The sequence below is a fragment of the Necator americanus genome, chromosome II (genome assembly GCF_031761385.1).
Source record: "Necator americanus strain Aroian chromosome II, whole genome shotgun sequence".
Classification (NCBI taxonomy): Eukaryota; Metazoa; Nematoda; class Chromadorea; order Rhabditida; family Ancylostomatidae; genus Necator; species Necator americanus.
In genome coordinates, this window is record NC_087372.1 from 20,677,888 (window position 1) to 20,704,789 (window position 26,902).

Consider the following 26,902-nt stretch of genomic DNA (forward strand, 5'->3'; position numbering starts at 1 on the left):
TAATCTCTAGGTTTAAAAAAAAATTCAGAGAGAAACACCAATGGGCTAAGTTTATACTTGCTGAGTGGATAAGTCAACGTTGCCACTTCTGGGATCTACTTGATCATTGAGTGGGTTCGAAAATGACTCAAACCTGAAAAAATCAAATCAAACGACCCAGCATTAATAGAGTATATAAGAAGAATAGTTGGAATAAAAGAGAAAACGAACATTAACTTCCATCAACGTTAGTGCCCAGGACAGAAATGGCAAAGTCAAAATGTTATATATATATATATATATATATATATATATATATATATATGTATAGGCATATATAACATTTATGCCATTTTTTGACATATATATATAAATATATATATATAACATTTTGAAACTTAAAAAGTGAAAAACGTGAACTATTCGCTCAGACTCAGCCTTAAATACAACTTAGCAGAAGCAGCACTTATAAAAAATCAAGATTAAATGAACAGTACAACAGTAGCGTAACAGTGTGGTGAACGTCGCTGTTAACACACGAGCTAGCAATTATCAACCCTTAGTTCATTATACTGTGCACTAATTTTCGCGAGACTAACGAAACTCGCGTTTTTTTCATCGATTACATAACATAACTAGAAATCGGTATGACAACTCTATGTAATCAACTTTTGTCGTGTTAAAAAGTGAACAAAAAATTGGAACTTATAAAAGAAACCGGTGGAAACATTAAAAAAAAAACTTCCACATAATTTCAATGATTGTTAAAACTTCCTGTCTTAGCAGGAACAAGCGATTTCATTCCAAAAAACTCACTTATTACTTGATGTAAACAAACAAAATGCATATCTATTATCAAAGTTCCAGCTAATTTAGCAGTTCGAGTTCCGTTAGAGCTTGATATGTAAGTGACAACAAAGTATTCTTTTTCTTAGCAGAGTTTAATTTCAAAAATCCAATTCCGACCTGTTTCTAAATATCTTGGACGTGCTAATCTCAACAACGCAGCAGCTAATGCGCGAGGAGGATGTAAAAGACACTCTGCAGCATGGAGAAAAAATAGAAAATTTATTCGAATATAACGAGTACTCGGAAAGAACGACGATAAGTCTCAAACGTGGAATTTTAAGAGTTAAAACCCTAACTAACTAATCTAGGTGAGTGCTTTACACAATGGAATGCTAAGATTACAGTAATAGTAATCAGCATATGGGAGAACATTCGTTTTATGTGGTGAATTTTAAAAATGTCCATTAAAAGTTAGTGGTTAGCAACTAGAAACGTATTTTTTTTCCAAAAGCTTACTGAGCACTCATGTCACGATAATCGAACACAATAGACCGTCATTTGGAGGTCGTTGTCTAGATACGGGTGTGCAAGGCCGACAAATAGAGAATGTGATAGCGGTACAGATTTTTATAGCTTCAGTGGAAGTAAGTATTTTCAAAAAGAGGCCGTGTAAATAGTCAACTGTTCACAATGACGGCCTCGCAAGTTGTGACGTGTTATAGTGAAACAACAAATTTCTGCTACGGTTGACTAAGTGTAGGTACACCGCGCAGAAATCAATACAATGAGACTGATCATTTGATAAGTCAGTCAAATAGACTACAAAGATTTTGGTAAGAATTCGATGGTAAGAATTTGATTTTGGCAAGAATGCATGGTATACATTTAAATGAAACAAAACTACATCTAACAGAACAATACCATCGAAAAACCTTCATCACCTGCACTTGCTCGTCATTACTTCGCAAGATCTGGAACATGGACGCTAAGCAAATATCAAAACACCGAGAAACAAACAGAAGTGCACAGACAGCTCAGAAAATCAATTTTCGATGAACGCTCCAAAGAAATAAGAGAACAATCAATTTGAATTGTACGATACGCCAACAACAAACGATGTTAGGTTAAGTGTCAGAACAGGCGTTATAGGGTAGTTGAAAACAAAAAGGAATATATTAATGCAAATAATCGAATTTTAGCAAACAGGCAAGTTGTTATAGATTATAACTTTCAGCAATGATATAAATGGAACAGACCTGGAACTACCACGCAGGGTGCACACCCAGTCCCGCATGCGGTCGATCAAATTGAGAGCTCGAACGCTACTCGAGTCGCTGCCAACCCCTAAAGCAAAAGCCAACTGAACGCGCTAACTTGCTGGTCAAGCAGTAACAAGCGATGTTTCGATTTTCACTGAAGAATAAAGCAATAAAAGAAGAGCAAATTAGCGCTAGAACAAGCATTTAGTTAGCTAGGAGTGGACTATTAAAACGTTACGCGGACAAAGACTGCGTAAACAGCCATCTCTGATGCATGAAAACAGAACTCATATCCGATAGCTGTATACTTATGCAGGATGAGTATTATTCTGCACAACGCCATTTCAAACAAAAAGTTGACAGCGCTAATTTGCTAATTGATATTGCAATCGTAGCATGAAAAGGTCAAACTTACAATGGAACTTATTGAAACTATTGAAACACTGGAAGGATAAAGCCGTCAATATATTCAGAAGAAATGATACAGATAAAACGAAAAAGCTGTCAGAAATAATTTGGAAAGAAAGAAAAGTTCCGGAAAAGTTGTAATAGGAACATAGCATTATCAAAACACAAGACGCACAAAAATGTGACACCTTTCATATAGTTCAGCAGTCGCGAATATTCTGTTCATAATAGCTATGCCTCACTTACATTCAAAACAATTGCAGAAAATAAAAGTTGGTCTAAAATGTATTTGAAGCAGTGATCACAGCGTTGCTTCAATTCGCATGAGTTGTACGCGCTGATCTTAGGGTTCTGCTACTCGACAAATTTGATTATAACCAAAAATTAAGGAATCCAGTTCCGGGTAGTTAGGGGGCCACTCATTCGGGCCCTTATTTCTCGAAGTAAATAATCAAATCAATAGGGGATCTAAGGCCTAAGCATTAGTCTTAGAGAATCTATGACATGTAAACTAAATTTACTAAGAGAAAAAAGTAAGTGAAAGTGTCGGGAAATAAGGGCACCACTGATGCCCCTCCTCCTCCTCCCTCCCAACTACATTTTCCCCTCTAACTCCTACTTTAACACAACTTGTTAAACCTCCAACTTCGAAAACTATTTTCTAGGTTACACATATGCTAATTCCACAGCAACCTCTAAATACCATACAATGAACATGCTGTTATACGGAAAACTTGCACAAAATTACCTTGGTTAAGCAGCGAGACCAAGGTTCACCAGCGCTGTGAAGCTACCGAGATGACAGTTCACATGTATCAGATGCAGGCAAACGACAGGAGCACAGTGCGAGTGTTAGCACTTGAGGAATAAGCATCACATGCTCAACAAGCAATCGTAACCTACCGACCGAGATTCAGAAGCGCCTGTGGAGCGAATTGTGCCTGTGCCGTTGGCGAGTTCATATCAGCAAGGGACGGAGCCGAAGCCACAAAGTCTTTGAGTAAAGAGCTCTCCATTGAAAGACCGTATGAATAGCGATCCTGTAAGGAGGTGTTTTGAGAAATTGTAATTGTAATGCTAAGAAGCCACTATAGCCACTAGAGACCAATTTTTGCAACCTTCCAGTCATTGATTATATCGATTTTCTTGATTTAAAGCAGCATACAACGAATCCGACGTGGTGAGGGAATCCGTTCGGAAGACCATAGATAGGGTTGGGACTGCAGAATCCGGAATTGTTCTGTTCATTTGCCCTTTTAGTCGTCGTAAAAAACGGTGTGGGAACAGCTTTGGTTCCTACGAAGTACGTTAAAACGTCCACCCTCGTACACTCTCTAGTCCCCTCAACAACCTTTTCATTAGTGGTACTTGAATAGGCTGCTGAGAAGACCCCACTAATCTTCAACTGCACGCTCGTGTATGCGGTGCGTGCACAAGGGCGTTTCAACTAAAGTCGTCATGAAAACTGCCTTGCACGCCGTTTTTTTTTACGACGATTAGGGAGAAATGAGCGGCACTACCCATACGTTGATAAAAAATGACGACGAATAATAGTACAAAACCTCCAATTTTCGTCACTTTGAAGGATAAAGGAGAGCTTAAAGTTGAGCAACACTTTGGATTGACCAACGCAACCATCATTTCGTCAATTCTAAATCCAATTATTTGTCCTATATTCACTGATTCTAGTGTGTGCCAATGCTAGTATCCTAATTATCTATATCTATACTAGTGCAACAGAATCAGTAACTACAAATGCAACCGTAGCTGCTGTTGTCGCTCGCAAACAACCTCTCTTTGAAACTATTTTACCACTGTTCCAGAATGGTGCTGAGGCGATTGTAGTCGAAGTATTGTCAGCTGTATTCTTTTTTAGTGATGTTATTCACAGAACCTCACCTTAACAACCTCGTATGCATCCATAATTATTGCAATGAACAATGACAACACAACATAAATAAACATAGATACGAAGCAATATATGTACACTGTCCCGAATACCTGAAATTCTTAGTTGAAACAACTGCTAGCTTCTTCATTATAATATTAACGACTACGGCACTGGCTAAAATGAAATAGGAGCAACCTTTATAGTAGTATTCGAATCGTTTATAGTATAAAATGTTGCGAACATGTCATCTCCGTTCATTAAGGAAAAAAGAGCCTCCGAAGACTCGCCCAAAGTTCGGAACTGAAGGGAGGTAACTGTCCATGATATCAAGTTATTCAAATAAATATGTGAATCATTGTACCTTCATGCTGTATGGGCCAATAATTACCCAGCCCGCAATCAGAAATCCGACATACAACACGATGGCGCATGACATGAATCGCAGCATATTCGGGATTGATTTTTTCATAGTGAGAATAAGGATCTAGAACAACTACGAATCATATATATGTATATATACGAATATATAATAATAATATATATAATAATATATGCACATTATACATGTAATATGTATAAATATATATGTTTCTTATAATGTTTATATGATATACATACATATAAACATTTGTACCAACATATATTTCAGTACACTTATGGAGAATAAGGTTTACCATGTAGTTAAAAACTTACATTATACTGATTGAAAAAGCCAAAGTATCGCAGTACGCCGACGTACACTAGCAAAGCTCCCGTCCCAAGCAATATCCCTGTGAGGGTGAAAACGGAGTTATCGAAATCCTTAACAAAAAAAATCTACAAATGTTCCAATTTGTTGCCAAGGTCTATTGTTTTCTATTGTGAATTATTTTCCTTTGTAGCAGTCTTACGTAACAGCATGTCTTAAAACCCTTTATGTAATGTTAAAAGAGTGATATGTGTTTGTCCGTCTCTAAGGCTTTCAATGTCAGCATTCGCCAGAACTCCAAATTAATTCAATCTGGATCAAACTTTGTAAACAGCCAAACAGGTATGACATAGACCTTAGGCCACTCTTCACAAGGAAATATCGACCTGCCAATTGATTTAATCGATTTTCGGCAGTCTACAGTTCAGAATCGTTTGAGGTTTACGAACAACGGCGCAATTTGTACGATAAGTTGCAGGGTCCGCTGATGTAGCAAGTCAATGTTTTCATTCTACTAAACTGATACAAATTTATCGACCTAGACGGAAGGAGGATGAAGGTAAGCCTTGAGCGGTTTCAAAAATCGATCGTACAGTGGTGAATGGAACTGTTGAGTGTGCACACTCATTTATAGATTTGCCGATTTTTACAGACTTGCTTTGTAGGATTTGGAAGTGAATTTGAAATTTCGGAGTGTTCTCGCGCAAATGAAACTTCACGGCCCAAAACAAGTGATAGTCGAATGGCCAAAGTCCGGGCTATAGGGAGAGTGGGGGACATCCTCCCAACCCAGCCCCTCTATGAATTGCTGAGTCACCTTTGCTGTGTGAGGTCTCGCGTTGTCACGCACTGCATAGATCAGATTCTGGAGTTCCCGTAGAAATGTTGGGGTTGATTGCATGATTACACTCCAGCAACCCCCAGAACGGAACACTTTGCGAATCCCGGAATACACGTAGCATAATCTTGCGAGCATAATCTTGTGGGAGCTTTTGGCAGCGCAAGAGGTTGTACGTCACGAGTAATCCAGCAGGGGTGTCATGTAGCGTAGTGAACCTACGACTCATCTTTGACGATTGAATCCAAAAGCTTCTGCCTGTGAAGACGGAGAAGCAAATTTTCAGCGACACTGACTCGATCTGCAGGGGTGTGATTGGTCAATGCATGAGGTATCCACATCGAAAGAACTTTGCGGTAGTCCTTGGACTGAAACTGACGATCAATGGTGCTGTAGTGGTATCTTGGTGGCTTCTCGAAATCCTATGTCCAGTTGGATTTCGTGGCGCAAAGCGACTTCATCGAAGAATGGAGTGCGACTGGGCATGGGCTAGTCTTCGTGTGTTGCATCGTCGTTGTTGAAGCGCTGAAACCGATCCCGAATGGCGCGACCGGTCTCGGTGCCTGCTCTGAATGCCTTGTTGGTCTTGTCGGCTGCCTCCCTCGAGCTCACTTCGAGTAGATATTCGTAGACGGTAAGGGTTAATATTTGAAAACGGTTCATTACCACCAGTTACCCATCGATGACGTTACGTTTGTATCCCGCACGTCGTTCCGGCCAAAAGCCTGCAATCAAGTGACTGGGAGGTGCAAGGGAGGCGGTTTGGAGTCGCCTCCAACAAATAAGCTCCACATGTCCACTCCGGGAGAACAGAAGTTCCCCCAAAAACTCATGGGACTAGAGGCTTAATGGCGATCTGTACTTATAACGCACGTACGCTTGCATCGGAAGCGGCCATCGAAGATCTGATGATGATCTTCTTGGGAAACTGAAGAAGAACTGTTCTTAGGAACATGCAACAGTAGAGGTGTTGGTGGAATTGGCGTCCTCGTCAACACGGGTATGGCAAAGTACGTCGACTCTTTCGAAGAACTTACGACCCGAATCAGACGTCTGCGGATGAGAAGATGTGGATCAACATAGCTTCGAGGATCTTCGTCGCTTACGCTCCAACAACAAGCTACGATGAGGAAGAAGTCGAAGCTTTCTATATGGATCTGGAGAAGTTCTACCGAGAATATCAGGCCTTCTACAAGGTCATAATTGGCTATTTCAACGCCAAAGTTGGCCTAAGAAGAACGCCGGAGGAACTTCACATAGGGACCCATGGCCTATAATAGAACAGCCTGGGGGAAAAGCTCTCCGAGTTCATCATGACGACCAAGACCATCCATGGGAACTCGCAATTCCAGAAGCCCTCCTCTCTACGCTGGACGTGGGAGTCACCCGGTGAAGGGTACCGTAATGAAATAGACCGCCATCATCATCGTCAATAAAAGATTCTGCCTGACAGACGTCGCTGTTGTGCCAAACCTCTATACGGGATCGGACCATCGCCTCCTCCGAGGAAGATTTTCCTTCACAAGGAGAGAAGAGAAAGCAGCCAAGTTCAGAGAGCGATATCCCAGGACTATCATCAACTAGGATCTCTTCGCTACGCTAGCCGGCTTTTGGGGAGATTCCGCAATGAACAACATCGACGTCGAATATGACCGGCTCGTTGAACACCTTCACGACTGCGCGAAGAAGGTGAGAGTTTTAAAACCACCAAGAAACGCCTGTCCCTTGAAACTCTTGAGCTGATACGCCAGCGTGGAGCAGCAAGAGCCGCAGGGAACCAAGAACTCACGTCCGAGTTCGCAAGGCTTTGCAGAGAGGCGATAAAGGAAGACCTTAAAGAGAGAAGAGCAGAAGTGCTGGCTGAAGCTGCAGAGGCGGAGAAAAGCTTCCGCTATGCACGTCGAGACTTCGCCAGTCGCAGGACGAGGATGACTGCTCTCCGGAACACAGAGGGAACAGCCATTGCATCGAGAAGGGGGATGGAGAAAATCATCCACGACTTCTACTCTGATCTCCTAGACAGCCATGTCATTCCAGAGGTTCTCCCGTCCGAAATACGACATGCTATCATGTCGGTAAGAAATCGTATGGCACCCGGTCCCGACAGAATAAGACCAGAACACCAATACCACAAATTGCAATGCAACTCTCAAATTTCAGTTCGATTATGTTCTGATGGGGGATCATTCCTCTGTCGAACAGTCGAGAATCTAGAGTTGTCTGGGAAGTCGCATTCGATTCAGACCACCGCCCAGTTCTCCTCTCCTTAACGGTACGGTTCTACAAAAAAAGGTCATAGAGTTCGAAATGAACCGAAGCTTGTTTTGGAAGGTCTGGAACATAGGTCCATAGCAAACTCCTCGCGAAGTCGCCGTACGGATAGTTGCGCCATCGACCAACTTCGAAATAAGTCGAACTTAGGCCGCCTAGTGATGAATGCTAAACTAGCTACGTAGTCGAGTGCGAAGCAAGTGGTTTCGCATGAGTCAGTCGAGGCGGCTGGACTAGCGCAACCGAAGCCAACTAAACATTCGACGAAGTGTGTGTGTATGTGTGTGCGTGTGTATGTGTATGTGTATGTGTATGTGTATGTGTATGTGTATGTGTACGTGTGCGTATAGAAGTGTGTAGAAGCGAGAAGAGGAGAATAAGAAAAAACATGAGGAAACCCTATACTCCACAAAACCAGTATAGCGGCAAGATGAAGAGCTGTTTGCCTGTCATCAACACTGCCAACAGAGTCACTGTCGTATCTGCCTCTGAAGTTGCGCACATCCAGTGATCGACATACATCGTGGTCAGCAAGGAACCACCGATGGAGTCTTATATTCTGGTCTGTATTCAAGAAATGAAGAGTGGAAAGTCTGGCAGAGACGATGGAATTTGCGAAGAAATGCTGAAATCTCTTCTTTCCTCTAGCATTCATGAGATGAAAAAGGTCAACCGTTCAGTATGTATTGACGAAAGGATACCTGACTCATGGAGACACACTATCATAATTTCTCTACACAATAAGCTATCCTTCACGGAACCCAAAAAGAACCGAGGAATATCACAGCTGCGTGTAACGTACAAGGTTTTGCAACTCGATCGGCTTATAAAACGTCGCCAAAAATCCATCCAAAAAGCCATCTTCTATCCTTGTCGATCAACGACTGACCAAATGTTCGTAGTCAGGAGAGTGGCAGCGGTATTCTAAGCCTGAGCGAATGAGCGGGACATTGAATCCGCTTTCGACTCTCCTTATCGAGACTGTCTTCTCAAAGCGCTGCGCCGATGGAATTACAGTAATGTTCGTACACTTGATTAACGAAATGAATAGAATAGCCGTTGCGGTTCAAACCAAATGTACTTCGCCGTTCGGAGCAGAAAGGGAAGTGAGACAAGAGGCTGTAACGGGACCCTTTCTGTTCAACTTTGTCGTCGATGACATCATGCGAAGAACAGGAGATAAGTGTCCTGGCGACAGCATCCTATCCCCATCAGGATACCCATTGACCGATCTCGAGTACGCTGACAATGTTATTATATTCGTGGAAAGCAGCACGAAACTTCAACATGTTGCACGCATCGGAGACTTTGGCAGCACTGTCAACCATGATGGAGAAGCATGACTGCATGAAAAAAGCTTTGCAGACGACTGTTAGGTATGTCTGTAGACTGACACTTTTGGCGAATAAAGGGGTCATAAGGAAGAATTTTACGCAGAAGTGAATATGGTGTACCGGTGGACGACACGCAAAAAACACTAACACTTTGCCCGGACTTCTGAACGTGGCAAAGAAAATCGTCTTCGCTTCTTCGGTCATGTCATAAGGGGACCGTTTGATCATTTCATCCAAAATCTCTTGAGAATGTTATCAAGCTCAACTGGAAAAAGTCGGTCATGGTCGTAAAAAGAAGTTCTAAATGGAAGTGGTAAAAGATCTGAGAATAACTGACGTCGATAGGCAGTTCAATCAAGAGGTAACGTTTTCCAGACCACGAAATAACAACAGATGGATAGGCTCTACGCGAACTCTAGCTAAATTACGAACAGGACGCGTCCTCCTTGAACATAACAAACCGCCTACCGTTTAGGTCGAGTGAGTTAATAAGTTGCATCGGATTTGGATGATGACGGAGTCGCCCGCGTTTTATCGCTTACTACGTTACATAGTTGGGGAACGAAAGTTGGAAACGTCTCATACTCGTAAACCACACTCTTACCGCAGATATCCCAACATCGAGACTTTCACGATGTGTTGCGTTCAAATGTCCTCCGAAAGTAAAATCGACGTAGATTCTATTTCAAGTCACAAAACAAAACACTTTGGATTTTTATAATCCTCATAAACAAAATCTAAAAGAGCAAAACCAAAAACCAGTAAAGGCAAAAAAAATTCCACAGTAAAAATGTAGAAAAAAGCAAAGGGCTAGCTGGTTCCTCCATGTGCCTTAATATAATAGGCAGAGTTAAATGGTTCCTGATTGAACTGTTAAGAAGCCAAACAGCTATTTTGGAGGTTTAAAAAACGAAATAGAACTCATGTTGCTACCCACATCTTCCGGTGAAAGAAACCGTAATAAAGATGTTTTCTCGTTTTTGGCGCTCGCACAACTTTATGTTCGCACGATCTGGAGAACAAGGAAGCTTTGTCCAATACTTCTAATAGTTCTAAGTTACAGTGATATCAATGAAATATTGGAATAGAAACAAGTCTGAACATTTGTAGCAAAGAAGATTGACAAATCTATTGTCTAAAAGAGAGATAGAGTGATATTTGCAAGCAACAGTACTTTTGGATCCACGACAAGAATTTAAGAGAAATATCCCACGTTTTATGCCTTCACTCATTACTAGGGTTAACGAAGCGCACCTAACTCTAGTATCAATATTTTGTGTTATTCGTTGTAGTAAACCATACTTACTCGGAATTCAATAGAAATCTTGCTGATGGTCCCAACTACAATAAGAACGTCATTAACAACAATCATGACATACCTAAACTGCACCTTTAGTTCAAAGAAGGAGAAGTTGACGGAAAGAATGAAACACTCACCATAGATTCAAGAACTCCAATTGGTCAGAAATCGAAAGTTTTATTTTGAATTGGTTTTCAAAGTAGTCTATGGCTTTCTGAAAGTGCCAAAGTCTAGCGCTGTTGAATAAGTGCCAGTAATGACTATATTAATGTATCAATCACTTTATATAACTTGAAAAAAAAAAGATAATTTCGAGTATTTAAGGACGAAGGGATCAGGTTCTCACGTCTTGCATGTCGAATGAAATAACCACAAAAAAATATGTGCTCTTATGACATTTTCGTTAATTCCTTCTTAGCAAGGAATCATAAGGAGTAGGTATTAACGGAGATGATACTATGAAGCCCGTATTCCAAAATTTTCAAAACTTCTGGTTTCACATAGCTGATCCTAGATTTTCCCCATTTATAGGTAAGCACGGCCCACACTAATATTTTTACCCTATGGATTGCAGCACTTCTATCTTCTCCTTCAAATCTGAGTCAGCTCACCGTTACTTGTGAGTTGAACTTCAACTTAATTCTCCGCTGAATCTGCGTGTCATGTTTGTCATGCGTGTTTACCGCAAGACAAACAGATACACAAAGATATTACTGGGAACATTGTTCTGATGTGCCATGTCTCCTCAATTAAAACATCACTGTTTTTATTCTTTTGAAAAAATTAAACTACAACGTTATCTCTCCTAATACCGTTAGATGAGGCATCATAAAATTTTTAAAAGACTGTTCTTCCGCGGTCCTTCGCCTACATGGATTGTGGATTATGACAACACTGTTGGGATTTTGTAAGGATTGAATAGATAGGATATTCCAGTCAGCTGATTCATCGTATTGCTTAATTCATGAACGTCTGCCTTCACAATTTTCTAGATGGGACGTCATAAAAGTTCTAAAACTTAACTTAGTCGTTCTTCGTCGAAAGTTTAAATATATACCTCGTCGAAGACAACCCAGGAAGATCCTTAACCGTAAAAGGATCTACAGAAAACGCAATAAGACTGCTCCCAAGGCAGGACATTGAAGTAAGCACAACTTCAGATACTGACCTGTGAACAGTATATGCTTCCTCAGGGGTCGTATGTTCATTATTTTAATCAAAGTCTGCTATACCATCGATTGGCAAGAGTATGAAATAAATGTTATAGGTTATATGCTATGCACAGTATTTCATACTACTTCGAGAAAAAGTGTTAGAATGCAAGACAAAATGAAGAGTTTGCATCACCGCTCCATTACACGTGTTAAAGCATGATGGACGTTTGAGTACAGAAAAACGTATTGCTTTCTCACCTTTCTTCTTTTCAAAAAAAAGGAGGAAAATCCCTAGTTGAGGTATCGTTAGGTACCCAGAGTTCGGGCGACAGCTTATCCTTTGGGGATATGGCCGACAACGGCGGTCATTAATTGCGTAAGGCAGTAGTTTGCAGCATCAGCAGACCACTGCGCTGCGTTTGCCCGCCGATCAGCGTCCCTCATAGGAGCGAAACATGCCTCACAAGGGCATGCTACCTGCTCTTGCTTATGTATGGAGCACCGATCGTTTACGTATAGAGATATATGAACGGTTGTACACGGAACACCAGAAGTAGGAAAAATTGTATGTTTTAAAGGAAATTAGGAAAACCAGGAAATTCGAACAATTGTTGCCTGATGAATTCAAAATTGGCCACAACGCACACACACAGATCCAGTTCAACAAACAATCAAAGTGTGATGAAAATGCTTTCGAATGTACCGTAGTGCAAAGCTGGTTCAGAAAGTTCCGCGCTTGACTGAAGGATTCACCACACCATTTACATTCCGTCAAAGAAGCTCTTAAAAACAAGGCGAGGAAATTCGAGCCTTGGGCATAAAAAGGAATGATTTTTGGAAACTAGTTCTTTATACAATTCATCATGAAACCAAATAGTATTTGAAACATTGATGAATGCTGGATGCTTTGCTGTATGCAGATACAGACAACCCGTTTTTGATCTGGTAAAATACACATCTTTGGAACCGACAGCAAACATCTTCTTCGGTAGGCACTCATTCGGCACATAATAGGCTCTGGGTGCTAGATACCTAACGGCTGCCCGCGCAAACCTCCCAGAAAATATATCACACATTTGTCATAAAACCTATCACCTAACCTGTTAATCTACGATGACAGCATTCCCCATCATACTATATATTTTTGAGGTAGCTTTTGTAGATATAATTTTTGGTACCTTTGTCTCTGTTGGCTGAGTATGTTTGATTTGTGCTACTCCAGAACATCCTCGAAAAGTCGTACCTAAACTTACACCCGGCTGCGGGAGGATCCGCCCCTTGTTGCAATGCTAATGCGCCGCGAACTTCAAAGTGGTGCAACCGGTAACTAATTCCTCCGTTTTTTTTTCTCAGAAAAATAGAGGAAGCGTGAAAAAGAATGCTACAAGATGCTTCACGAACTCTTACCATAAAACAGATGACAAAAAAAGCCACAACAAGTCGTAGTGCAAGAAACAAAAGGGAGTACGATCTTCGAGTTTTGGAGAAAACAGAGGATGGAACTGGAACATAAGTTTCCAGATCCTTATGTAACTACATAAGTTCTGATATTTTTCTTGTTCCTCTCCAGCTTCCTTCTCGTGGTTCCATTTGTTCTCCCGTTGTTTTCCTTACTTAATCTGCATTTTCATTTCCTTTCTCATCCTCTGCATCATCTCTGTTTTACTTGTCTTGACTCTCCGTTCTATTTGTTTTTACAGGCGGACTTCCTTCAACGTAATAAGGTTCATTAGGTTTTTAATTGAATTGCTGTTACTTAGGATGGCACGCTGCGACTAAAATGAAGAAAGTGGCCTTTTCCACGCCGTTTTTTTTTTTTTTTTTTTTTTTTTGAGACGATTAGGGAAAGATGAGAAGAACCACGCAGATTGCAGCAATCTACAGGCTAAACTCTATGCTTTACTTTCGTTTTTGTTTCCGCACTACGTCACAATCATGATACGCTGCCTTTAAATGCAAAAAGCAGAAGGTGTTGAAAACGCTTCGTTTTATCCACTTGACATTCCGTTTTGATCATTTGAAAAAAGGCAAGGATCAACAAAATCACACTACCATCGTGTACATCGAGGAATTCCCTATTGAACGACACCGATAACATATTAACGACATATGAGACATCTACTTACTTACTTCTTAGTTCCATGTGCATTTTCAAATCTGAGGAAAAGCTCACAATTCATCTTCCAACCCAATAGATACAACACACACGTGTGATCCACAAACTCGTGAAAACTGTGAGCCTATAGGGTGTAAGAAAAATATTGGCGCAAACCCATTGAATCTTTGCATCGACATATAAAAAATAAAAATTCTCAAAGTTCGGAATTGCCAAAGTTCTTTGTACAACTTCCTGAATATGTACTTTGTTTTCATTCATAATGGTTAGTGTTTCGAAATAAGAGAGGTCAAGCAGACTCTCGTTCGCGGACGTTACCGCTTCAGCTTCGAGTGTTTGTAGAGAAGGCAGAGGATCTAGTTTACTGAATAGCGGCAAGATCTAAGTAGAGAAACTTTTAGTTTAAATGCTTACGTCCTTCAGTAAATGGGCTTTGATGAGGGCTCTGAAGCAGAGTACCAACGAAAATAAGCAAAGCAGCAGAACAATTACGTCGGTAATGCCTATGATCAATGTATCTATCCCAAGTCCGACTCCTAAACAACATATTAGTAGTAGAAGTATTATTAGTAACGAAGTATTATTATATTGCTATAAACCCCAAACGTCGTGATAAAAATACTGGAGAACTGTTAAAACATTGCAAGACGACTAAAGCAGAACTCTGAGAAACAAAAAAATGTGGAACGAGTAGGTAAAAAAAACCTTTTATAACCCTCCCGTTGCACACGTTCACATAAGAGATGAGAGTAGATAGACCAACATGAACCTGTCCTGTGTGGTGTGAATTATCGAATACAATGGACACCTACAATACACTCTTGGAAAAAGAAAGAAGTTAAAGAACTCAGAAAAAAACATGCGAGTAAAATCATGCATACACTCACAGAAATTTTATAACACTCCGGCTTCTGGTCCCCAGATTTAGGACTGAAATGAATAGTTCGCAGCTTAAAGTTCATGGAAGCCTTGGAGATGATTAGAGCATCTTCCGACTTAAATGTAACACCTGAAAATGAAGAAATTTCAAAAATGACTGAGACTGAAGGTTCTCATGAACCAAAAATTTTATGCGAGCTAAAATTAGTAACAATAATCTGAAGGGTGGTTCTAAGTTCCAGTAATAGTTATAATAACTGGTAACGCTAACTCCTAACAAAATCACCTCTCTTTTCAAATGCATGAACCACCTCCCCGACATCTTGCTCGATCTGTTTGACTTCATCAGAAGTTAAGTTCAGATGCATACACTCTGAAAAATGATGTTGAGGACAGAACTATGGTAAGATAATCTGAAGCGTACCATGGACATCAGTAATATCAAATTCATAAGTGTTATTGTTTATTGTAACACTATTGATCCTGTCCACGCAAACCTTTCAAAGCATACATTATCCAGCACGAAGCGCCCTAACTTCAAAGAAGTACCTGAATGAATGGTATGTTTTTGAATTCTATACCAGCTGTAAGCGACGGGTCTTCCAATGCGGAACCGTTCCTTGGAGCTCTTTGAGTGTCATAACTGAAGGAGGCGAACGAGTCAGTTTGCAGAGAATAGTACTGAAAAACATGCTCAAACAAACCCAGAAAAAAGAAAGAAGTCACATACTGTTCCGAAGAATTCATAGTTTACTAGTACGAGACGAAACGCATGATCGGAACATTCTCTTCACTTCTATTGAAGAGCTACAACCCTCTACTCTTTTAGCTAACAATCTGAACGTTCTTTCAACTAATAAGGAAACTTTTATAATTGGGCCCGTGCTCCGACTCCCTTCACTTGAACAGTTGGTGAAAGGACTCCCTTCACTTTTGGACAATTGGCGAAAGGACCCCCTTCACTTTTGGAAGGGGTCCTTATCACTTGAGCTGCACACCATGAGCTAGACCCTCTTCACTTTTGAAAGGTCCGGCTCTTCCCCATCGCAGATATGAACAGCACTCAAATTCGATCCGCACGGTCATTGCGAAGAAACATCTGACATAAGGCAAAGACTTGGGCATCTTCACAAAATAAGAACACATATCGCGCTGGAGCAGTTGGATCTTTCATTAACCAGTTGGTAACTTGTCCAAGCCAGCATTCATAGTAAAGTTCCTCACTTTGTAACGTTGCGCAAACCATTCTGTTGCACATGTGTTAGAACACGTCAAGTGAACTGAGAGATTTGAGTGCTTCTGAACTCTCAAACTCCTGCACTTGAATTGAAAGTTGTACTTTTTTTTACTGTGAAACTTGTGTACTAAGCCTTGATCCCTACCAACTAGTGGTTAGATCCCAAACTCTAAAAATCCTCTCGAAAGGTGCTTAAGCAAAGAAATAAGAAATATTCATATGATTTTTAGGACCCACATACTAACACGTTGACGACGATCGCGTTTTGGGAAAAATTGGTCGTGAGAAACCGGTCCTTTTTTGTGTCCGCGATTACAGCCCACAAGTTACTGTCATTATAATTAAAATCCAAAAAATAGAAGATTTTCCGATACCACGCAGTATGACTTCACATAGGTCTGATTTAATTATTCAAGAAAAAAGTGCAAAAATATAACTAAATCGAAAAACACACAAAAAAATAAAAAACAACTGTAGCCAACATGTGGACTACGTGGTCGCGAACGTAGATGAAAAAGAAAAAGGCGTGAATAAGAAGTTGGTATGATTTTATATCTCGAAGCATAAAATAATGACGTAAAAAACTGTAAAGAATCGTTACTACGCACCGAATTAATTATGAAGGCGAGATGTTCGAAAATCCCGTTTCCATCGTAAACAGAGTACCGCCCTTCCGCAGGAGGGTACTGCAGTGCATCTCTATCATCATTCCATTCCTTAACAGATAACAATGTGGTTCATCAATCGTTTATTTTATTACAACATCGATCCAGTACACAAAGCATAACCTCTAATTGATGAAGTCTTCATAGTGGGAAAGGTTGTATAAACAAAACATCAAAAAATTCAAATGACTGCAATGCAACCTATGTGACTGCATTGAAACTTCTCTCAGGAAGTCCTCATACACTAAAATAGACGATGTTCAACTCAAACTCAAACGCTCAAGGATAAGGATATAAGGATACAGAGTTGGGTAACACAATCGGGAATAGTCGTGCATCGAACATCACACAGGAGGAATTTCGAGTTCAGTAGGGTGATGTGGAGCGAGGGAAGGGGAGGAACTTATCTTAGGTGATAATCAGTTCCACTTTTTGTGTCTTAAAGAAGTGGACCGAGTCTGACCGCTAGTCGTCATCGGTGATGTTGATCACGGATGTGACCGTAGTACCCTGACCATAGGTGCGATAGGGAGGAGCCGGACCCTTCTCCAGTGAAGGGGGTTTAGTTCATGGAGTGCAGCTTAAGTGAAGGGGGTTAGCCAACCGTCCAAAAGTGAATGGGGTAATTTCGCCAACCGTTTAAAAGTAAAGGAAATTCCTTCCCCAACCGTCCAAAAGTGAAGGGGGTCAGAGCACCGGCTTCGACTATCGTATCTATGACCCTAACGATTAATCCATCCCTTTCCACGCCGCAAATCTAAAACGTAAAATTTTGTGATTACAATTAAAACTGCTGAAATATTCGAATAAGGGCATCGGTACGTCTTGACAAATGATATTGACCTAATTTTGCTACATGAACGGTATAGACGTGGCAGCTAATGTTCTTCTACATGCCCTTATCACAACTTTTATATAGCTTTATATAAAGGATAAGGGAAACTTCAGGACATTCCGGGATTATCTATGCACATCATTTGTGACCTGGTTATATGTAGTTCGGTTTCGCAAGTTTCGAAGGCGGAAATCTACTAAGTCGAAAGAGCAGACCGTGCTCGAATAACTTGATTACCCTGACACCCATTGTTTTTAGAACTGGTCGAACGGAAGCCAGTAATTCCTCCACTTGTCTCGATCGCGTGCAATGGTTTCTCCTTCCGCGTGTGACACGAAGAACATCAAATTTTTCTTTGTAGGACTTCGTGAAGAAATCTGACCATTGAGTCTTCTGTGCAGCGCTACCGCATAAAACCCACTCACTCACAGCTAAGTATTGGTTGAAGCACATCGCGTGTCCTGCCCACCTTATTTTACTTTCCTTGACAAACGCAGCGTCTCTAATCTTCCATCACTGACGTAGGAAAGAACTTCGAATTCTGGGTCCCACTTGTGTGAAGCAGGATACTCCTTCAAATGCACGTTCAATGGTACTCATCGATTTTCTTCCTGCTTGCGAAATCACCAAGTTTCTGGAGCATAGGTCAAAACAGGAACTACGGTGGCGTTGAGGAAGTCAACACGGAGCCGGGTATTCCTGATTATCAATACATCCTTGATGATCTTATAACCTCCCCAGGCCGCTCGTTTCCTCGTGCCCAACTCGAGGATCAGCTCGTTCTTCATGTTCATTTCCAGACCCAGACAAACGATGCTGGTGCGTTCGAATGTGTTCCTTCCGTTGAGAGTGAATGGGTCATCCGAGACCCATCCGCTCCGCATGAACATCGTCTTTTGCAGATTCACCTGAAGACCGATGCATCCACATGTTTCGTCGAATTCGGTTAGCATTCGTTCTGCTTGGCTGATGATAGTTGCTATCAGGACGATGTGAGCAAAGCGCAACTTTCGACACGGTGTGAAAGCGGTCGATCAAGCTGAATCTTTTTCGAAAAGCTGCTTTCTCGCATGGCTGTAATTCATTTAACACCTTTTCAATACCGTTAGGGATCACTCTTCCAATGAGCTTGTAGATGACGGATAGTAAGCGGATTGGGCAATTCCTATTGATGTCATATGGGTCTCATATGAAATACAACAACACGGTCCTGCTAGTCTTCCACTGTTTAGGATTTTGCATATGTACGTGTAAAGAGCCCCCCGAGAGTGTTTACAAGTACCAGCGGAAGATTCTTCAGATTTTCTGTTATTCTGTGAGGAGCGGGTGCAGATTTCTTACCGACATGATAGCATGTCGTACTTTGCACGGTAGAATCTATCGAATGACATGTCCATCTTCCCTGGACATGGCTGTCGAAGAGATCAAAGTAGAAGTCGTAGATGATTTTCTCCATTCTCCTTCTCGATACAATGGTTGCCCCTTCGGGTTCCGGAGAGCAGTCATCTTTGTCTTGCGATTTGCGAAGTTTTGACGGGCATAACGAAAGCTTTTTCCGCCACTGCAGCTTTAGCCAACACTTTTGCTCTTCTCTTTTTAAGGTCTTCCTTTATCGGCTCTCTGCAAAGCCCTGCGAGCCTGGACGTGAGTTCATGATAGCCAGCTCCACGATGGCGTATCAGCTCAAAAGTTTCGAGAGACAGACGTCTCTTGGTGGTTTTAAAGTACTCGCCTCACTTGTGCAGTCGCGAAGGGCATTCTCTCTGAATTTTGCGGCTTTCTCTCCCTGTCCGAAGGAAAGCCTTCCTCGAAGGAGGTTCCCGTATGGAACTTTGACACAACAGCGACATCCGTCAGAATAGAACCCTTTACTGACGATGATGTGGTCAATTTCATTACGGTATCTCCACTGGGTGACTCCTACGTCCACCGTAGAGAGAAGGTTTTCTGCAATTGTGAGTTCCCACGAATGGTCTTAGTCGCCATGATGAACTCGGAGAGTCTCTTCCCCTGTTCATTCTCTGCTGTGGGCCCCGATGTCAAGGTCCTCAGGCGTTCTTCTCGCCCCGAACCCTCGACTTCTTCTTCGTAGTTTGATCTTAGAGCGTATGCCATGAAGATATTCAAAGCTGGCGTTGAACCGCGCCTTGTCTTGTCACCGCTAACTCCTCTACTGTCGCACGTTACTAGGAATAGCTCCTCTCCAGTTTCATACACGACGCTAAGTGGGTGGCATCGTCGTATGATGAATCCGATGACGTCGTACTTAATCTTCCTGGCTTGCATCATCGGCTCTTCGTTGGCCGCTTCCCATGCAAACGTGGGTGCGTTACGAGTACAGATCGCCATCCTAGTCCTTTTCTGCTTTTGGTGCCCAGATGGCTCCTGCAACCCAGTAATTCCTGGCACAACGCTTTCCTCCGGAGTCAGGAGACTACTTCTTATTACCATGACATGCGCAAAATTTTAAAACCCATGGGCAGGTTGCAAGCTTCTAGTCCCACGAGTTTGTGGGAGAACATTGTGTCGTTCATTGCATACCTTTGGCCGGACCGACTTACAGGATACAAGGATGTCATGAGTCAGTGCAGAAACAGAGAATCCGTAACCTGAATCCACCCGCGTCTCACGGAAGGCACAATGTCGCTTTTCGTCCGTGATTAGCCCCCTTTCCGCCATCTGGGAACGCGCAATGTAGCCTTGCGACTAACCGGCTACATTTCTCTATTGAAAGAGATCCATGGCGACTCGAATAATCAGCACGAAAATAAATTCGATTTGACTTTGAGGGCATGCTTCAGCACCTAAGGGATGCAAGCTATGTCTCAAATGTGACTTTGACCCCTCAACTTGCCATAGTATTAGGGTGTTCGGAAAGTATCTGTCGAACATTTCGCAGTAGCGCAGATTTTTTGATATGTTCTGGAAGTTCCCGTATTAAATATATTATATAACGACACTACCGCTTGTATACACATAACAAATCTGGCTCCCTCTTCCTTGCCTATTTAATCTTATAATGGTGGAACATTCCACCCATATTCGAGACGTACTCCTTTACGAGTTCGAATCTGGCCACCCCGTTACTGAAGCCCATCGAAACTTAAGTCAAGTATTCGGCACTGAAGCCCATTCTGAGCGGTCTGTGCGCGCCTGGTTCCAGCGCTTCAAAGCCGGAAACAAGAGACTCGAAGATGATCCTCGCTCTGGTCGACCGACTGCAAAATCGTTCGACGAACTGAAGAATCTGGTGGAGCAGCATCCATATGAAGGTGTGCGGTATTTTGCTGCCAGTCTTGGCTGTTCGGTGTCCACCGTGAGCAATGGACTGCGATCTCTCGGAATGGTGAAAAAGCTCGGTCAGTGGCTCTCACATGCATTGAGCGATGGCAACCGCCAAAGAGGCCTGGACATCTGCACTCAGCTGCTCTCCAGAAGCCGCATAATCGACTGGCTGGACACCATTGTCACTGGAGATGAAAAATGGATCATCTGCATCAACCACAGCCGCAAACGTGCGTGGTGGGCTGGCGATGAAATGCCGGATCTACAGTTTCGAACTGCTGCCGGACAACACGACGGTTACTGCCGAGGTCTACTGCGCTCAACTGCAAAGACTGGCCGACAAGATCCGCAAAGAGCACCCGAAGCTCGACAACGTTCGCCTGCTGCAAACGCGCCCTCATAACGCGCGCCCTCACATCGCGAAGAAGTTCTACCGCACCCACCGTACAGCCCGGACCTGGCCCTTAGCGACTACCACCTCTTCCGATCGCATCAGCATCACCTGGAAGAGAAGCGCTACGATGGTCGTGAGCACCTCGAAAATGACCTTCGGGGTTTCTTCGCCTCCAAGTCGCCGGAGTTCTACGCCAAAGGAATCCGTGATCTAGTGAGACGTTGGCAGAAGATTGTCGACGTTGATGGAGATTATTTCGTCGAATAATAAAATGTTGTTAAAAAGTTGTGTTGTTCTTAAATTTTGCCGCATTTCGTCAGATACTTTCCGAACACGCTAATATATATATATATATATATATACATGTATATATATATGTATAAAAGGATAAAGTCACTGGCGTATCAATCCACTTGGGATGCGCCAACGCGTTTTACTGGAATTCGTGATCGTTGAGGTTTTGGAACGCGTGTTGGCCTATACAATGACTTGCGGGGGCAAGCCGATGATCAAGTCAGTGTTTTTATCCTCCCAGACAAGTCTGGTACCAATTTATCGACCCCGGAGGGATGAAAGGCTTGGTGAGCACTGGGGCGGATTCGAACCCTCGACCGTGTGGCTACAACAGACCTCTAACCGACTGCGCCACACCCGCCATATATATATATATATATATATATATATATATATATATATATATATATATATATACATATATATACATATATGTATATATATGTATATATATATATATATGTTAAGATCACAAATTATGTGTACAGATAATCCAAAATGTTCGGAAGGTTCCCTAATGCATATATTAAATACCAGTCTGAACTTCCGGCTAAAGCAGAACCTCAGACTTTCTGTGGTGTTCGTTTCGCTCCCTTTCACTGATCAATGAAAATTAATAGTAGTTTATTTATTCGCTTTCTCTCTGTAATTCTCCGAAATTAGATTTGTGTTGTTCTAACAACGCTTTCTTCTTCTTTTCCTCTTTTTTTTTATAAATAAAGGCGGAAGTTTTCATAGTTTTCTTTCTTAACGCGTCAGTTCTACACTTCGAGAATATTCAAACTTTCAAACACGCCTTCGCTGCCAACACAGCGTAGAGACAATTTGAAAGTACTACTCGAAGTATGGGTTTTCCTCTTGTTTCTCCCTAACAGTTATCGCAGAATAATGTTCTAACATGAAATGACGTGGACGACATCATCGTTCTGATAAAGATAGCATTTCACGTCAGATCATACAAACAGCTTTCTATTACTTAAGCAGCCGTTTACACGCGTGCTTCCACTTTTTGAGGAACGGAGGAGTCGTAGAGGTGGAAAGCAACACGGAAAGTGGATACAACTATAAAACGTTTGCAACGTCCCATTTACCTTTTTCGACATGCACACGAAGTTACTGCGCGATACTTCTACAGCATGGCACAGGAATTCCAACCTGTGAGACCCGCCTTACCGCATTTTATAGCTTTTATAGCCGGCGCAAAAAGCCGACGCCCTGGGAGTCGTCGCAATCCCCTCCTATAGGTATCTGGTGCTGGCGCGCCAATCCGACGCCGGTGGATCCGTCGCATCCCCTTCTATAGGTATACGGCGCCGGTGCACCAACTGAACGTACTGGGACCCGTCGCACCCCATATTATAGCTATCTGGCGCCGGCGCTCCAATCCGACGCCGGTGGACCCGTCGCTCCTCCTTTTTCAAATTTCTTGACACACGCACATACATACACACACACATAAATACACACACACACTCAGCTCGTTATTATATTTCATGATTAATTATTATATTAAGCAAAATAGGTCCACATCAACGTAGTTGGGTGCTTCAAGAATTGCTGAAGTCAACGCTTTAGCTAGGTCTTCCATACCGAGTTGTGAAAGATCTAGCTAATGTTGACGACCTAGTTAAATAACAAGTACAGAAGCAGTAATTTCCTCTTTGTTTGTCCTTTCTTCTTGACACACGGGTGAACGTTCGCTAAAATTTCCATAAACTAGAGGTATTGGAAGTATACTCGTTCTTTCCCACGACAAACTCTCTCTACAAAACTGCTTTTTTTACCAGTAGAAAAATTTTCCAAAAGCTATGTAATCCCATGCATACAAGAGGAGAAAACTACAGAAAATAAGAAGAACGCTTCGGGGAGCTTCTTGCGCTTTGTCAAGAGGGGCCAGTGCACGCCTTCACTGAGGATGCAACACATCATCCCGGCGCAATACTTTTTACGCAAACTGCAGGTCTCCTTCATCGCAAACACTTCACTCTCTACATCAGTTTCGCTTTCTACTACAGTGAAATTATGGGTAGCTTTGACGATGTCTAGTCTTGTCATTTCAACATTCCAAAGCGAAAGGGGAGAGGATGGTAAAAGAGATGTAATGTAGCCATGCAATGATCACATCGGTATTGACAGAGGTCCTCAAATAACGTTGCGCCGGATTAATCAAGCAACATTTGGTGTAAGATTTTTTTCTATGCTGTCAAAGGCTTTCTTTCAAAGTTAAAAAGTCAAGAAAAGAATGTTGTGCTCTCAGCAAAGTTCTATAACTCTCAAAAATTATCCAAAAATAAAGTGAAAGAAAAAGAACTCGTTGCAGGCTTCCTCAAAATCTTAATAAAGTACGTCAGATTATGTTTTTTCAGGTGTACCTTTGCACGTCCCAATGCTACAACTACCAAAAACACTACAACATGAATAAAGCTTCTAGTAAGTACCATGAGCAAAATGTAACGCTAACGTAGATCCGTAAGCAAAAAGGTATTGTAGTTGGTTGTGGCAACTCAAAAATAAGGATGTGTCGCATGACAAAAATAAGGATGATTTCTGCAGATCACTCTTCGGCTAATTTTTTACTTATCTTATCACTGCATCTGTAAGAAAACTCATCACCTTCAGGAATTTGTGTCGCATGACAACATTTGTGTCTTCCATGAAGTCCACATGAGACATCCTCATTTCGGCGAACAAGATTAGTTGAAAAGTTACGAATACGATTTTTAGCACTTGAAGAGCCAACTTGTATGGAAACTGCCGGCGTACCTGAACAGAAAAATGTTCAGGACAACAGAAAAGGAGGGAAAGAGCGGTTCGGGCAGCTAGGATAATAAGACCACAACTAACTGCAATCTGCACCGAAAGGGTTCAGATAGGACTACGTAATACGTTCCCTGCATAGGCTTCGTTAACCAGTCGTCTAGCGCACTCACAGACGATGCATTGCGAAAAGGTCGCTCGAGCCCGCTTCAGACATGTTAGCCGGAGTGAAGTTATTCGGTGCAGATTACATGCATAGGTGCGATAGGGGGAATCCGGACCCTCCTTAGGTGAAAGGGCTGATGGAGTGCAGCTCAAGTGAATGAGGTCCCTGCTCCAACCGTTCGAACTTTTAGTCGGGATTTAGGATATGGGAAGACGAAAGTACTGTCACGTCACCAGAAGAGGAGCTGCCCAAACGAGGTCCAATAAAGTGGAACCCACGAACCCTTGGCCTCAGTCTAAGAAAATCTACAACATGTATGCTAAAGCTTTAAGAGAAGAAAAAGAAAGGAGATGTGGAACTACTACTGTTTCAAAGGCATCACCCCACGAATCTGAGGTGGTACGGATTTCAGGTGGAGTATTCGTATACGGGATCGCAGATTAAGATTAGCCGGAAGATGCGGCGTGTGCACACGGCTGGCGCGCCCCAACCAGACTCGTTATAGGAAATAGCGCGCCGGAACGCTTGAAGCCGAATCTTCCAGGACGTTTTCTACGGCAAATAGGAAGAAATGGACGGAAACGGAATCGCCCACCTCCATAACCTACGATTCCGTGTACGGATACTCCACCTGAAATCCGTACCACCTAAGAGTAGAGTAAGATCCTAAGAGGGAAAAAAGATACAGCTGGACCTAATAATGCTTTGACTTCTTTACTCCTCTTCTTAGTACGCGTGGTTTATACAGTAGAAGAGCGAGTCCACAATCTGAAATTCGGTGTAGTTGCGCAAGCGGCTGCGTTCGAAGTAGTGTGGTGGAGCGAAACAGTTAGGATCCATGGGCACCCCTGCTGGCACTACTCAACGCTGCAATTCGCGACAATCCCCCTCGATCTCATCCGTTACCTCTACCGCTATCAGTTGAGAGCTGACGGTGGGTAACTACTTCCTCTGTTGTTTCAGAGGAATAAGCACAGAAAAGGTTAGAAAATGAATGTTATACGGTACTCCATGAGTTCTTAGTATGAAAGAAACGAGGAGAATATCAAAGTAAGTCGTAGTAGAGAGAAAGTAAGAAAGTATGATCTCCGAATTAAAAAAGAGGGATGAAACTCGAATATAGGTTTACCATCTTTATCTTGCAACCAACGACGATTACTTAAAGGCATCACCTCACAAATCTGGGATGGTGCCGGTTTCAGGTGGGTTATGCCTATGCGGGTCGTAGATTATCGGGAAGAGGATGACTACGTCCATTTCTTCCTAACTGCCGCAAAAGACGGCCCTGAAGATGCGGCGCGTGCACAAGGCAGGTGCGCTCCAATCGAACTCGTTGTAGAAAATGCCGCCCCGGAACGCTCGAAGCCGCATCTTTCAGGCGAGGTTAAAGGTGAATATCCAACTACTGCGCCAATACTTTATACTGTGGAAATCGTTACTTAAACAGATATGATGCAAATCTAGTGAAAACGGGAGTGAACATAACTATGTTGAAAGAAGTCCGCCTGTAAAAAACAAATGGAATGGAAAACCAATCACGTGAAACAAATATGATGTAGAAGACGAAAAAGGGAATGGGAATACAAATGAAACAACTAACAGTAATAAAAAAGGAAATCGCAGCAACAAACAAAGAACAAATGAAACAACGGAGAAGAAAACTGGAGAAAAGATACCAGCTAGTAGTTATGCGAGTTAATCGTCTTTAACAGCTAGATGAGGATCAAAAAGCCCAAGTTCCAGTTTCATCCCTTACCTACTTCTAAGTTCGGATATCATACTTCCTTACTTTCCTGTATTACCTAACTTTGATATCATGGCAGGAGTGATGCATCGTATAACATTCATGTTATAGCTTTCCCTCACTCTATTCCTCTGGAACAATGGAGGAAGTAGTTATCCGCACCACTTTGAATTTCGTTAGCATTGGTCCAAAGGGCGGAGTCTCCTGCAGCCGAGTGTAAGTTTGGATACAAACCCAACTATACCTTCCACTTTTCGAGAGGATCCATAAAAAAGAACTGTAAATGTCGTCGTAACCGTTCACCGAGATCGCGATTGATGTCATTCATCCCCTCCAACATTTCTTCAAAATTAACAGTTGGCCCATCTTCGAACCTTAACTAGGTGGGATTAACTAGAAACTATGAGACATCTGCATCCATCTAAGTCGTCGAGGTCAATTTAACTTAGCCCTTTAAGAAGAGGTGTTTCACAAAAAAGAAACCCACATGTCCTTGTCCGATCTTTCGGTGCTCGCTCTGGCGTTCGCCGTTCCTCTACTTCGTCTGGACATCTTAAATCAAACACTGGAAGAAAACCGATTGGAGTTGTAATCTGCAACTTTACATCCTGTTAGAGAA

General features: G+C 42.2%; 6 protein-coding genes across 8 annotated transcripts; 2 read left to right on the plus strand and 4 right to left on the minus strand.

Moving 5' to 3' along the window:
• Positions 1–51: 51 nt before the first annotated feature.
• On the minus strand, positions 52–18,096 carry RB195_018733 (uncharacterized protein; the record flags this gene model as incomplete). 2 transcript variants are annotated; one of them, XM_064186300.1, is made up of 17 exons in its annotated part: positions 52–133; positions 2,025–2,112; positions 3,343–3,475; positions 4,335–4,436; positions 4,522–4,626; positions 4,688–4,810; positions 5,020–5,127; positions 10,764–10,836; positions 10,895–10,971; positions 14,442–14,563; positions 14,733–14,835; positions 14,915–15,036; positions 15,193–15,279; positions 15,331–15,403; positions 15,456–15,587; positions 16,752–16,859; positions 17,881–18,096. In XM_064186300.1, 17 exons carry the CDS (start codon positions 18,094–18,096, stop codon positions 52–54), a joined length of 1,854 nt encoding a protein of 617 aa, XP_064042181.1. The 2 variants fall into 2 exon arrangements, with proteins under 2 accessions (XP_064042181.1, XP_064042182.1); XM_064186301.1 differs by lacking the exon at positions 52–133 and having other exon boundaries at positions 2,091–2,112; positions 3,339–3,475.
• Positions 18,097–18,221: 125 nt separating this feature from the next.
• Positions 18,222–18,593, plus strand: RB195_018734 (uncharacterized protein; the record flags this gene model as incomplete). The annotated part of the gene is made up of 1 exon (XM_064186302.1): positions 18,222–18,593. The coding sequence occupies one exon, from the start codon at positions 18,222–18,224 to the stop codon at positions 18,591–18,593; it is 372 nt and encodes a 123-aa protein (XP_064042183.1).
• Positions 18,267–18,596, minus strand: RB195_018735 (uncharacterized protein; the record flags this gene model as incomplete). The annotated part of the gene is made up of 1 exon (XM_064186303.1): positions 18,267–18,596. One exon carries the CDS (start codon positions 18,594–18,596, stop codon positions 18,267–18,269), a length of 330 nt encoding a protein of 109 aa, XP_064042184.1.
• Positions 18,597–19,563: 967 nt separating this feature from the next.
• Positions 19,564–20,094, minus strand: RB195_018736 (uncharacterized protein; the record flags this gene model as incomplete). Its single annotated transcript, XM_064186304.1, has 1 exon — positions 19,564–20,094. The coding sequence occupies one exon, from the start codon at positions 20,092–20,094 to the stop codon at positions 19,564–19,566; it is 531 nt and encodes a 176-aa protein (XP_064042185.1).
• Positions 20,095–20,662: 568 nt separating this feature from the next.
• On the plus strand, positions 20,663–21,331 carry RB195_018737 (uncharacterized protein; the record flags this gene model as incomplete). Its single annotated transcript, XM_064186305.1, has 1 exon — positions 20,663–21,331. One exon carries the CDS (start codon positions 20,663–20,665, stop codon positions 21,329–21,331), a length of 669 nt encoding a protein of 222 aa, XP_064042186.1.
• Positions 21,332–23,120: 1,789 nt separating this feature from the next.
• On the minus strand, positions 23,121–26,835 carry RB195_018738 (uncharacterized protein; the record flags this gene model as incomplete). 2 transcript variants are annotated; one of them, XM_064186306.1, is made up of 4 exons in its annotated part: positions 23,121–23,225; positions 24,230–24,379; positions 26,528–26,657; positions 26,771–26,835. In XM_064186306.1, 4 exons carry the CDS (start codon positions 26,833–26,835, stop codon positions 23,121–23,123), a joined length of 450 nt encoding a protein of 149 aa, XP_064042187.1. The 2 variants fall into 2 exon arrangements, with proteins under 2 accessions (XP_064042187.1, XP_064042188.1); XM_064186307.1 differs by lacking the exon at positions 23,121–23,225 and having other exon boundaries at positions 24,194–24,379.
• Positions 26,836–26,902: the final 67 nt, after the last annotated feature.